The sequence below is a fragment of the Mastigoproctus giganteus genome, chromosome 6 (assembly GCF_048544385.1).
Source record: "Mastigoproctus giganteus isolate SK-2022 chromosome 6, ASM4854438v1, whole genome shotgun sequence".
NCBI classification, from domain to species: Eukaryota; Metazoa; Arthropoda; class Arachnida; order Uropygi; family Thelyphonidae; genus Mastigoproctus; species Mastigoproctus giganteus.
In genome coordinates, this window is record NC_143580.1 from 21,646,017 (window position 1) to 21,658,789 (window position 12,773).

At 35.7% G+C, this 12,773-nt stretch overlaps 2 protein-coding genes across 3 annotated transcripts in view; one reads left to right on the top strand and one right to left on the bottom strand.

The window, feature by feature from the left end:
* Ercc1 (DNA excision repair protein Ercc1) overlaps positions 1-5,538 on the top strand; it is a 38,292-nt gene extending 32,754 nt beyond the window's left edge. Inside the window, exon 10 of the mRNA XM_090375012.1 lies at positions 5,455-5,538. Within this exon, the coding sequence (XP_090231138.1) occupies positions 5,455-5,538 (84 nt within the window). The remainder of the gene's footprint in view (positions 1-5,454) is intronic.
* The window catches only part of LOC150084067 (N-acetylglucosamine-1-phosphotransferase subunit gamma-like), a 34,606-nt gene continuing 26,785 nt past the window's right edge, over positions 4,953-12,773 (bottom strand). For both annotated transcript variants that reach the window (XM_090375015.1, XM_090375014.1), the window contains 3 exons: positions 11,724-11,882; positions 9,476-9,651; positions 4,953-5,521 (listed from right to left, as the gene is read on the bottom strand). In XM_090375015.1, coding sequence (XP_090231141.1) covers positions 9,547-9,651; positions 11,724-11,882 — 264 coding nt within the window. In that variant the 3' untranslated portion in view covers positions 4,953-5,521; positions 9,476-9,546. The remainder of the gene's footprint in view (positions 5,522-9,475; positions 9,652-11,723; positions 11,883-12,773) is intronic.

Below are 12,773 nucleotides of genomic sequence, written 5' to 3' on the forward strand. Positions count from 1 at the left end.
CAAGAGTGATTCGAGGAACACATTAAAGATATCCATCTCGATTGGCCTCCAAATTCACCTGATCCCAATCCAATTAAACACCCGTGGGATGTTTTGGAACAAGAAGTGACACATATGGACACACAACCATTATCTATTCCAACACTGGAAAGCCTTGCAGGCAACAGAGATGCCTTCAGACATCTAGTGGGGGTCAATGCCCAGGCGAATGGTGGCTGGTTTGTGCAAATGGTAGCCCAACACAGTGGTAGATAGGTGGTCATAATTCAGTGATCACTGAATGTATATATTGCACAGGATAACTCTGTGATGCTACATGTTTGGGACACAAACCAGTTTTTAAAAAAAGCAAAATTTCATAGCTCTGTGGTCTTAATGACCATAGGAATCCTATATATGATATTCCCTCAAGATATCTCTATGTAGACATTGGAATTTTGTACCAATCATCCACCTTGAAACAGTGACTAGTTTTCATTTCCTAGAGGTGTTCAGCTGAATTAATATTAGGGCTCCATACAGAACAAAATAGTGCAAGTAAGGCAAGGCACCTCCGTGGGCAGGAGTAGCAGCGCATAGCACACGCTTCTTGATTAGGCTGGGGTTCGAGCCCGTGACCATCAAATACGGAGGATGCAGAAAGGTCAGGGAATGACCACCACATATCCCCGGAGCAATATGGTTGCTAATGCTCCTAAAAACCAAAATATAACAAGGTAAGGCAAAATTATCCATCAACATTCATAGTTTCCTATACAACAGAAAAAAAATTAGGCTAGGCTGATCATGCAAAACAAACCCAGTCATTACTAGATATACTTCACACCCTGGTGTATACAATTAATAATTGTAAATAATGTATCTGATTAATCACTCCATATATTATCCTTTACTGCTGCCACAAGGTTGGTTGCTTCTATTCTCTGTATAGTCACAATCATTGGCTGGAAATGTAAGATGAGAGGTTGGATTTTGAATAATTTCTTTAAAACACAAATCCTATTCTGTCCAGTGTCTTTTTGATGGTAGTTGGTCCAACAACAAGCCACATTCTGTGATCCATCTTGTGAGTTCAGTAAGGACTTTGCAGTTTCTTACAACAGTGTACTTTTTCAGCTGCCAGCAGTGTCTGATACAAGGCCTTGATGAATGGCAGTATTAGTCTCTCTCTCTCATCGCTGTACATCATTTCTCATAGTTGACTTGAGATTATCCACTTGCTTTGTTTTCTGACAAACAACCCACCCACAGTGTGGCATCCTCCTATAATATTTGGGAGGGATCACATTCTTTTTCTTGTTTGTCATTTTTGCTTCTGAAACTTGTACTTTAATTTATATAACTAAGAGTAATACACACAAGTAGTTCAAAGATGGCCTTTAATTAAAAACCCAGTAGAATCACCTTTAACCTACATGATAACCTCAACCCTCCTAGGCATAATGTCTACCAACTTCCATTATGTGTGAGTTGGAATTTGCCACCTTCATTCTTTCTGCCAGTTTGGTTGCAGCTTAATCTGGCACACTAAATATTCAACAACATCCACAAACAAGTCCAGGTGCTCTTGCTATAAGACACTGGTTGTTGTCTTGCTTGCTGATAATAATAGGGTCCTCTTCTATAGTACACCAAAAGGATGGGATTCCTGGGCAACGTGATGCTGTCACCCCTCTCACAAGTGGACGAACCCACCGTTTGGCAGGTATATAGGTACACTGCATTCACACAGGCAGTAATTTGATGTAGTATGGATAAACATCGTGAGTTAACCAACGTTCAAAGAGGGATGATGGTGGGTGTCCGATGCAAAGGTCACTCTATTGCGGAGGTGGTACAGAAATTGCACTTTCCCCATCTGACAGTATCAAGAGTGTATCGGAAATACGCCATTTCCAGAATAACATCTCATCGTGGACAGCGCTGTGGGCAGAGAAAGGTGGTGAATGAACGTGGCTGTCGACGTATGTCTTGCATTGTTTCAGCCATTTGGAGAGTGACAGCGGCACAAATCACTAGACTTCAACGAGGGAGGTGCCAGAAACGTCTCCCCTAAGACCATCAGGGGATCATTAACTGTAATAGATTATGGGAGCCACCAACCCACCAGAGTCCCATTGCTAATACCAAGACACAGGACTGTATGCCTCAACTGGGCAAAAGAACATTGGCACTGGACCTTGGATGATTGGAGACAGGTCTCCTGGTCCAACGAGGCAGTACGCCTCCCTACAGAGCCATGGTGACTAGAACATATCACAGATTTTACCACCATGGAATGGCCTTCCCGTTCATCGAACAACCTGTGGAACATCTTTGGGATGCTGTGGAAAGATCTGTGCGAGCTTTGGATTCTCCATCCAGGAATGCGACGGAAGTATGGACAGCGTGCAGTAAGCGTGGATGGAAATACCCGTGGAACGCTTTTGTGAACTAGTGGACTCAGTTCCTCACTGTGTGACTGCCCTTATCTGGGAGAAAGGCAGGTCTACCCGTTACTACGTAGGTATCCCACGATTTCTGTCCACTCAGTGTACTATCATAGTGTAAGTCCAGAAATTCCAAGTAGGTCACTTAAGTTTCAGACACTACTACTAATGGACCAGCTAAAACAGCTCCATACCACCAGACTGACTCCACCAAAATTCACTAGAGGCAATACACTCCAACAGAAATTATTACTTTCTGGGCAATTTCCATAAAACAGTGTATGGTAAGAGTTATCACTCCATAACACCTGCTGAATGGTTGCAGGTGTTATAACACTACTCCAAATGCCATTTCACATTGGTGGTAATGCTGTTAGGCTTACTCATTGCAGAATAACATCTGCAAAAGTGGAGTTTGGGAGACCCAGACAAGTTAGTTATATGCACAGAAAGGTAGCTAATGTAACATTCAGCCACCATCCTACATTGAAAGCAAGTTCAATACATGACCTATACTAAAATTAAACCAACTGCAATTACACAAGTAGATCCACAAGATTTGTATTGGTATGTCTGAGTTAATACAAGTGCAACTGGGGTGGAGGGTGAAATGAACAATGGTTGCAGAAGGGGAATAGTTGCATACAATATATGGCTAAATATTTTTAGCCATATATTGTATATACACTAAGTGATCACTGAATTATGACCACCTACCTAATACTTTGTAAGGTCTCCTTTTGCCCTCAGTACAGCAGCTATCTGACGTGGCATTGATTCAACAAGATGTCAATTGATGTATCCAGATGCCTGATATGCCTTTCCATAGTGTCCCACAAGTGCCTGATGGCTCGGCGCATTGTCATCTTGGAAGACACCATCGCTATTCGGGAAAAAGTGTAACATAGCTGGGTGTACGCAGTTTGCAATAGCAGAGACCACTGATATGTTGTTCCACATGCACCAGGGGTCCAAGTTCCTGCCAGTGAAACATGCCCGATACAACCGCCTCTACCGGCCTGCACTTTTGATACCATGCATGATGGATCAAGAGCCTCATGTTGTTGATGCCAAATCCGTACACAGCCATCCACGGTGTAGAGTAAATAATGACTCATCTGACTAGCACACCTTCCAGTCTTCTGATATCCAACTTGCATGCTCTTTGCGGCAATGAACCTTGGTTAGGAGAGGATGCCGTAGGGGTCGGCTGCTGGTGTAGCCCATGTGTGACGCATGGTCATGCCAGATATTGTTCTGGGTTGGCCCATGTTGTATTGGGTAGTCAACTATTGAACAGTGCTGCACCTGTTTGCCTGTACGAGTCATCAGACCCAGCGCTCACCTCTAACATCAACCTTTCACTGACCTTTGTAGTTTTGCTGTCAGATTGTTGTTTGACCATTTTGACGCCAGTCCTGGTACACTTTAACAACGGTGGTTCTCGAACACCCCACCAGTTCAGCTGTTTGGGAAATAGAGGCACCAGCTCACTGAGCTCCCACAATCTGTCCTTTATCAAAGTCCGATAAATCTTTCCTTTTACCCATCACGCTCAGAATTTTACTATGCTACGTAGGTCGACTAACTGCGCACTTTTGTGCCTCGTGGTCAATGGGTTGCATTCACTTTTCATAAGGGTGGTCATAATTCAATGATCACTCAGTGTATATCTCTAAGAACTAGTGCTGCCATGACCATTGGAATGATCCATAGTTTTCTTAACTTGGTATATTTCAGTACCTGTTGGAGGACAGTGTATTTTACAATTTAAAATTGAATATTAATGAAAATTTAGCTGAAACTTTGATTTTGACTTCTGGCTTTATAGTGTTAATTGTGAGAAACTTTTCTCCATTAGCTGTTTAACTAGCCATTTCAGCATGTTATAAAGATTTTTAATTATAGCACATCCTGCTATATATGTTCTGAAAATCAGCACTAATAGAAATGCACATTATATTATGCACATTTTCATATAACTGTCAAGGAAAGGTTCCACAAAGGCTATAAGTTATCAGGATGTATTCCATTTTCAGACTTTTCTTATCAACACTTATTATGCTGTGATATAAATAACATTAAAACCCAAAGTTTATTGAAATAAGACATATATAGACAAGCTGTTTCATTTTTGATGGCTAATTTTTCAATGGGGTATTTTCTTGTATTGGGCTGGTTTTTAAGGTTGCCTGCCTAGCAATCTGTAATGGCTCATCAAATTCAATTTCTTTTGAAGTTGCAAAAGTCTAATCCATGTCAGAAACCAGTTTTGCCAGAATTTTTTTTTTTATTACTTGACATTTTTAAACAAAAAATCTTTTTTTTTTTTTTTTTTTTTTTTTTGTACTTAATTGTCTGTAGTACAGGTAATAAGAATACATAAATATAGGAACTGTATATAAATTTCTATACACAAAATATATAACAATCAAAATGTGCAACATGTGCTCGTGGACAACAATAAACTGAAGCAACATGTTTTGTACACGAACTTTGCATTTTATTGTAGATAATGGCAGACAAGGTGTAAAATGTGTGAGATGAAATGTATGTGTGTGTGTGTACACACAAACACATTTTATTTTTTCCTGTGGCTGTTTTGGTATGCACTAACACACCATAAATAAAATGGCAGTAGGTGCTTTAAAAAAAACATTTGCAACCTACTCCATTTGCATACAGAATCTTTGCATTTTACTTTTTATACTGGTTTTGTAGACTGAAAAGAGGTAAAACATTCTAAACCATCAAGACCAGATATCTGAACTATTTGGTTGTATGTCCACTACTGCATGTAGTAATCAATAAATAATTCCAAATTAATTCTGAAATATGAAATAAATTACTATAATACATAATAATAAACCCCCTTTTCACCCACCACATACTTGATAAAATTTGACAGAAAAATTCTATTAGTTCTTAAAGCACAGTTTTAACTTCTATTTACTAATTCACAAATGGAATTATTTCATGGCTAGCTTTAAATGTATATCACAACATTAACTTTCTTTATTTTCAGGCACAACGATTATATGAAGCCTTCCGTCAGCCATTAAGGTTATCTGGAAAAAAGGAATCAGCTTCTCCTGAAAAGAAAACCTAATAAGCAAATTTCTTGCTTATGTGTATATAAATGTATTTAAAATCTTGTGTTTATTTATAATAAATCTTAAAAATGATTAATTCATTACTTATTAAAAATTGACTCACTGCAGAATCCATCCTTCTGGTAAGATCACCAGATCTCTCTCTCTTGAAAGCATCTATTAAGGCATCTGCCAAGTATAGGAAAAACAAACACTGACAGGTTTCAGCAAGTGATGAACCTTGTTCCCAATTGGTCTTGCAAAGGAGTTCAGCCTATTTATTGTTTTCTAAGACAGTATAGTGGTTTCATCACTAATACTGTCATGGGAGGGGGGCTGGATCTCCCATTTAATATTGGAGGAATTCTTCATGGCCTCTTCTGTCCGAACTTTTTTTTTAAGTTAGCCAATCTTGGGTAGAGTAGGGCTTCCCTGTTTTTTAGCCTATATGATATACAAATCAGCTTGCGAACACAAACCAGTCTGTGTATTATGTGGTAGTTGATACTAATGGGAAAAATTCAGGTCAGCTGGATAGTTACCTATAAACTCACATAATTAAAATTTAACAGAATGAAATACTGACAGGTATTCAGAAATAAACAATAAGTACACGTGAATTTAAAATGTTACTTCATGGATTGTTATTTAAATGAGGTTTAACTTAACCGAAAAATATAGACACGACATTCAGCATTAGTGAAACTTTTCATTGTGAGTTTAGGTTGAATTTTGAAACAGACTTGCTCAGGCTTGCAGTTCTTTATACAGTACTATTTTGTTATACTTTCTGTTTGCATAATACTTTTCTGTTCCTTACTTCTGGAACACAGTTGAGATCTTGATTTATTTTTCTTTGACAAAAACAGGTCTTCTTTGCTTTGAACTTCATATATTCCTAGACCAAAGCCAAGTCCAGAAACTTAAGTGTTTATCGTTTCTTGTTTGTAATTTTGTCCAGTTAGGCACTTAAATCACAAAAAAAAAAAAAAAAAAAAAATATATGAATAAATTTTACCTCAATTTGAGTGATGTGTGTGAGAGAATGACACCCCCAAAACTAAACATACATGAAGAAAACTTTATACAGAACAATATGCAAATCAGAAATAAATGGCTGACATCCACACATAGAAGATGGTGTGGAAAGGTACTGAGAAACAAGAATAGAAATTTGATAAACAAAGGATTCCATATAAAATAAATGTGAAGTAATTTTTCTCCCATGCTAATAATGAGAAGCCCAAAATAAAACAAAATTTGATTTTAAGAAACAAATGCTACCACAGAAGCAGTAAAATCCATTCTCACAAGTTTGCTCAGCTTTCAATTATAAAGCAGATGCACATTGATTTTCCATTGTAATTGTTCAATAATCATAATTATGTCCATCTTTTTAGCTAAATCTATACTATCTTACCAAGGCATGGGGCACTTATAGTTATAACCAAAAAACATTTATTCAAAAAACTATATTGTTATATATTAATTAATGGTATTATTGTGCTTTACTCCTTTAAAATATTTATGGGCTTCCCCTAATGAAGAGGGAGCTGTTTTGGCCTTGTCCTAACTCTGCATTCCAATTCATCCCAAAGATGTTCACTTGAGTTAAGGTCTGGGCTGGCCACTGCAGTGTTCCAATATTCTCTTCAAACCCAATCCTTATTGTGTGATATAAAGTGTTGTTGTGTTGAAGGTGTAAAGGGTGCTTTCATAAAATTGCCACAATTATAGCATACAGAATTTCAAAATTCTTCAAACAACACAGTTCACCTACACACCATGCTGCTCAAGGAATTCCTTAGATTTCAAGATGTTGAGGACAAAGAACTGAACATCCTCTCTTTGGATGCTTTGCCGACTCTTTTCAGAAACTTTTAGAATGGTATATAAATGCATTCAGTCAGGTGGTGATTATCTTGAATAAAAATAAAACCATTTTTGAGCTCCAACTTGGTGTTTTTTTTTTTAATTGCACCAGTCCAGGAACTTTACTGCCACATCTCATATGTTTGAAATTAAGCAATTATACATAAGCATCATTTCTTTATAGGGATATAACAGTACATGCTTTAACATTTTAACACAATTATGGCACACAGAATTACACTATGGTAACCCCCATGAATATTAACACACTGATTCAATGGGAAACTAAATCGACCACACAAGTTTTTAAATTATGTTAATGGAAAAATAATGTATAACACATCTAGAAAAGAGCATATATTTATCAGTAGACAAGCTGACTGATTAATATAATGTAAATGCAAGTCATGGCACAAAAACAGCTATAACAGTGGCTAAAAATAAAACTGAATGAGTTAGTCATATTTCATTAATAATACACTAGTGTGTGTTATGTGAAAAAAAACATTCATTAATGAATGCAGGGAAGTCTAAGATAAAAGACCAAGGATGGATCCTGATAGAAAAAAAAAAAAAAAAACCCTACATACAACCCTAATGCCTTTATATTATAAACTAAGCCAGTGCAATGTCATACTGATGGGATGGCAGTGATGTTTGACAAACAATGATTTCAGAACTGAAAAATGTCAAGTTTACTGTTTGATTGGATGAGATGACTTTTGAAGTGCAAATATTCTTATGGCCCATGAGTGATATTGCAGTCCTAGCCAAAGGTGCATTATTGATGAATTTTTTATATTTGCCAAATTTTTAAAAGCTGACTTGAAGGGCGAGTTAAATTTCATGTGTTTACAGGAGTGTTTCAGAAAAGTATGACATTCCTCTTAGTAAAATTCCAGTTGCTTCTAATATTGTTAAGTGAATATTTCACATAACCTTAGGTGAATACAAAAATTACTCCCATATATTTGTTATTATGTCAATAAAAATATAGTATATAGTTGTGATGGTAGAAACTTGGACAAACACTGAATTGGAAAGCATAACCAGTTTTTGCTGCCAACAACACCCACAGAAATTCACTGTAACTTGTATATGGTGAACATGTAATGAGGAGAAAACAAGTATCAATGTGACATGGTGCATTTAAGTAGAACACAGTCTTCAAGTGATTTCACGTTAACTTAGAATGAAGAAAATAAGAGTTAAAGAAAGGGTATACATACTTTAGCATTAGCAAAGGCACATGATGCAAGAAAGCAAGCTTATATAGCATCAAAAAAAAAAAAAAACCACACACACCCTTCTCATTTCACCCATCCACTCGTTTGTCTAGTTCTGCCTTGAATCTATTTAAGCTATCAACTTCTACAACGACAAATGGAAGTTTGTTCCAGCAATCAACCACCCGCTGGCTAAAGGCAAATTTTCGCACATCTATCCTACAACTGTCTTTCCTCAATTTGAATTTTGCCCTCTCAGGTGATTATTCTGAGCAAGAGGAAGAATTCATCAGCACTGAGCAAGCTCAAGGCTTTATACACTTCAATCAGATCACCTATAAAAATAAAAGTTCAGAAAGAGAATTGCAGGATGTTTGAAGGCAGCACATGAATTGGATAGAATGGAGTAAAGATTTTAAGCTAAAGGAGATCAATATGAGGAGTTTGGGTGGTTGGGATAAGAATTATCAGAGCAGATATATATATTATTACAATCTTTAAAATGGAATTAACCATGGTTAGCAAGATAAATTTTGGATTCACTTTAATTTCTGGATTCATTTAATGTCAAGGAAAAATGATTTATAACAATGTATGCAGTTTAGGCACTACCTTTGTGTGTCTAGTTATGTGCACAAACGAGATCTAACATATTAAACCCTAAATCTTTTTGTTTTGCTGTCTTATGATAGTAATAAAAAGTGAATCTTGAATAGTGGTCCTTTTTTTTTCATCTAATAAAAATACATTGTCTATAAAAAAAAAAAACTTTAAAAAAAATTAATACCTGTCACACACCAACTATTCTCAATAATTAACAGCAATTTGCTTACGGCTGAAATGATATTATATGTACTTCACTCAAGCCATTTTCAGAGCTAAAACTGTACCAATCACTATAAAGAAAATGTAGGTTAACTGGACATATCATTTCTGATTTTTATCCTTTCCTATATTGAGATCAAGTAACAATTTCAGTGATTCCAGTTCCTTTCTTAAATCATCGATTTCCTGCTTCAAGTCTTTATAGGCCTGTAAAATAAAATGGTAAAAATTTCTCATTATGAACTCTAAAAGAGAATTAAAGATTAATTAGCTGTTAAGAAGTGAAGATTTCACAGGTGAATACAAAAATAAAAGAATCAATTTTTGCCACTAAACTTCAGTGTTCTAAAATACTCACAAAGTGTTTTTACAATAAAAATTAAAACTATTTTGATATGAACAATTCTGAATAGATATAACCAAAATTTGTGATAGAATGTACAAGGTGTGGGGCAAAGGTTTCCAGACTGGGGCAATAACTTCCAAACCAACAACACTGGATTGGTGCATTGTCAAGATGCATAAACAAATCCTGAGTGCACTATTTGTTTTGGTGTTTTCTCCTGACATCCTCAAACACCTTAGGACCCTAATGTTGAACTGGTGATTTACAATTTGGCTTGGCAAAAGGAACTTCTAATAAAAAAATTCCACCATTGTCGAAGAAAACAATCAGCATGTCTCTGACATTTGATTTGACCCGGCTTATTTTTTGGGACTTGAAGATGGACTTTTCCACTTGAAGGACTGCTGCTTTGTTTCTGGGTCATAACCATAAAACCAGCTTTCATCCTCTGTTATGGCTATGGAAAGGAAGTTTCTGTCCATTCCTGTCTGTGCTTGCAAGTCCCTATATGCTGAAATCCATTTCTGTTTATTGTTGAGCAAAACAGGGCACATATTTTGCAGAAATCCACCTTGTTTAAATTTTCAGTTAAAATTTGTCACCACATACCATACAATAAGTCTAGAATGTCACAAATATCATTAATCGCATGCAGTTGGTTCTCATGCATGACTTTAACCTTTTCAACATTTCATCAGTCCAACTAGACAATGGACAACCTGACGGCTCAAAATTCTCAACTGAAGTTTGGCCACCTCCAAAACACGTATATCATTGAAAAGTTTGTGTTCTATCCAATCCATAGCATCATCAAATGCTTAAGCATTTCATAAGTCTTAAAAGCTGTTTTTCTAAGTTTATAACAAAATTTGATGCAAATTCACTGCTCATTAATGTCCACCATCTTACTAGACTACATGTAAAGCTATGTGTCAGCTAAAAGTTTACAAACTCTGGCGGTACAAGTCCACTTGCTCATTAGAATAGGTGTCCTTTCATCGTATAACATAATTATAATAATAAGCTATTAAAACTGCATAAAGAAAATAAAATAATAGCTATAATCATTATAACCAACCAAACTAGAAATGTAAACCAAGACTTAAAATTACTGATCATTACAAGGATTCTTTGAATATGCTGTTTATCCTTATAGCCCAGAAACCAGTTGCGAAACTTTTGGTTTATACCTCATACACCAACTAGTGATACATTAAAAACTTTTCTCATTGCATGTATTAAGTCATAATATGCAAAATAGGAGTGATTAATATTAGTCATACAGTGCAATAACTCTTTTCCTGGCCTTTTAATTTCCCCAAACTACCCATGGGAACAACCTATTCCAATGATTAACAACTCCCTGCCTAAAGGAAAAATTCCTACAACCCATCCTCTTAGTTTGAAATATTTCCCAGTTCTAGTGTCATTTAATAACCTGAAATTTTCACCTACATCCATTGTACTATCCCTTCTCAGTGTCTTGTAAATCTCAATCAGATTCCAGACTTCTGAAGCTTGAAAGCAGTGGAGATAACTGTCAGGATGCAAAAAAGTTATATAATGTTTATTAGGGAAGGTTATAAAGTACTGATCAAAAATCTTAAATGCCCAACTAAATTATATGCACCTAATTTTCAAAATATTTATCCAAATCACCCACAAACAAATTTCCAATGTCATAAGAAATGTATGCAATAAGAATGGGGGGGGGGGGTAAATCAGGAATGATTTATTTCACATTTATATAATTGTATTAACTAAAAAAAAGTGTGACTGAGAATTTATCCATTTGCTATAACATGGAAACTAACTTGATAAGAAATGGAATTTCTTATTAAGTCAATAGAACAAAATTTTTCAATAAATAATGTATTATTGCTAAATCTGCTAAATATTATAATATGTAACCTAAGAATTCGTTATTTCTTACCCTGTTACACTGTGACAAATCAGAAAAAGGATCATCAGCTAATGCTATTATACTCTCCTGGGTTGTGGCAGGAAGTGTGGTATTGGTAACAAAAAGTGGCAAGTGGGGCCTCTGGAAGCCAGCTTTCTCAAAAATTTTGTTAAGACTATTCTTATAACCCTAGGCAAAATATAATAAAAAATTACACCTTATGAGAATGAATCAAAGATTGAATTGGACATTATTTTTTTAAAATGCCAATACTACTATGACAAAACCATTTTCATGGCAAGTTGCAATAATATTACTTTTGCTTCTTTCCATGTGATTGTGCTCTTAAGTGTCTGCAGTAGATGCAATTTAAGATGGCACTGATAATATAGTGCTGTTCCATCTAAGTATAAAAGAACAGCACTGTATTATCAAATTTCTGGTAAAACAGAACAAAAAAAAAAAAAATTCTATGGAGGTTACATGTATCGTATAGCAAAGAGATCCTATCATGTATAAGTGTATATGACTGGAGAAAAATGCTGCAAAATAGTCATGAGCCATACTTCTTACAGCCTGCAATTGGCCCTGAATGAGTTTTTTCACTTGTTTGGATTGATGAAAGGGTCTGGAAGGACAGAAATTTCAAATAGATGAAGAACAAGTGCAGTGGCCAATTATTGAACATTGCATTGAGAAAGATTCTGGAAAAGAGGTGTATTGTAGTACATGATACTGCATGTAAAGTGTACATAAAATGCTCTAAGTGTGGAAATAATGCATTGCTGTTTCCTCAGATCTGGTTTGAACTGGGAGATATATTCTTGTAATGAATACAGACTGCCTCTAATGATTTTAACTTGTTCAAGCTAATGAAACAGCATCTGGAAGAGCAGATATTTCAAACAGATGAATAACTTGCATGTAGTGTCCTTAAGTGGTTATGTTTATTCACACATTTTTCTATATCTACATCACTGACTTTACTGAGAATAGAATAAATGTATCGGTGTAGAGCAAAATATCTTTAAAAAGATGTGATAGTATGATCATATACTTCTTGTAAAAAAATTAAATCTG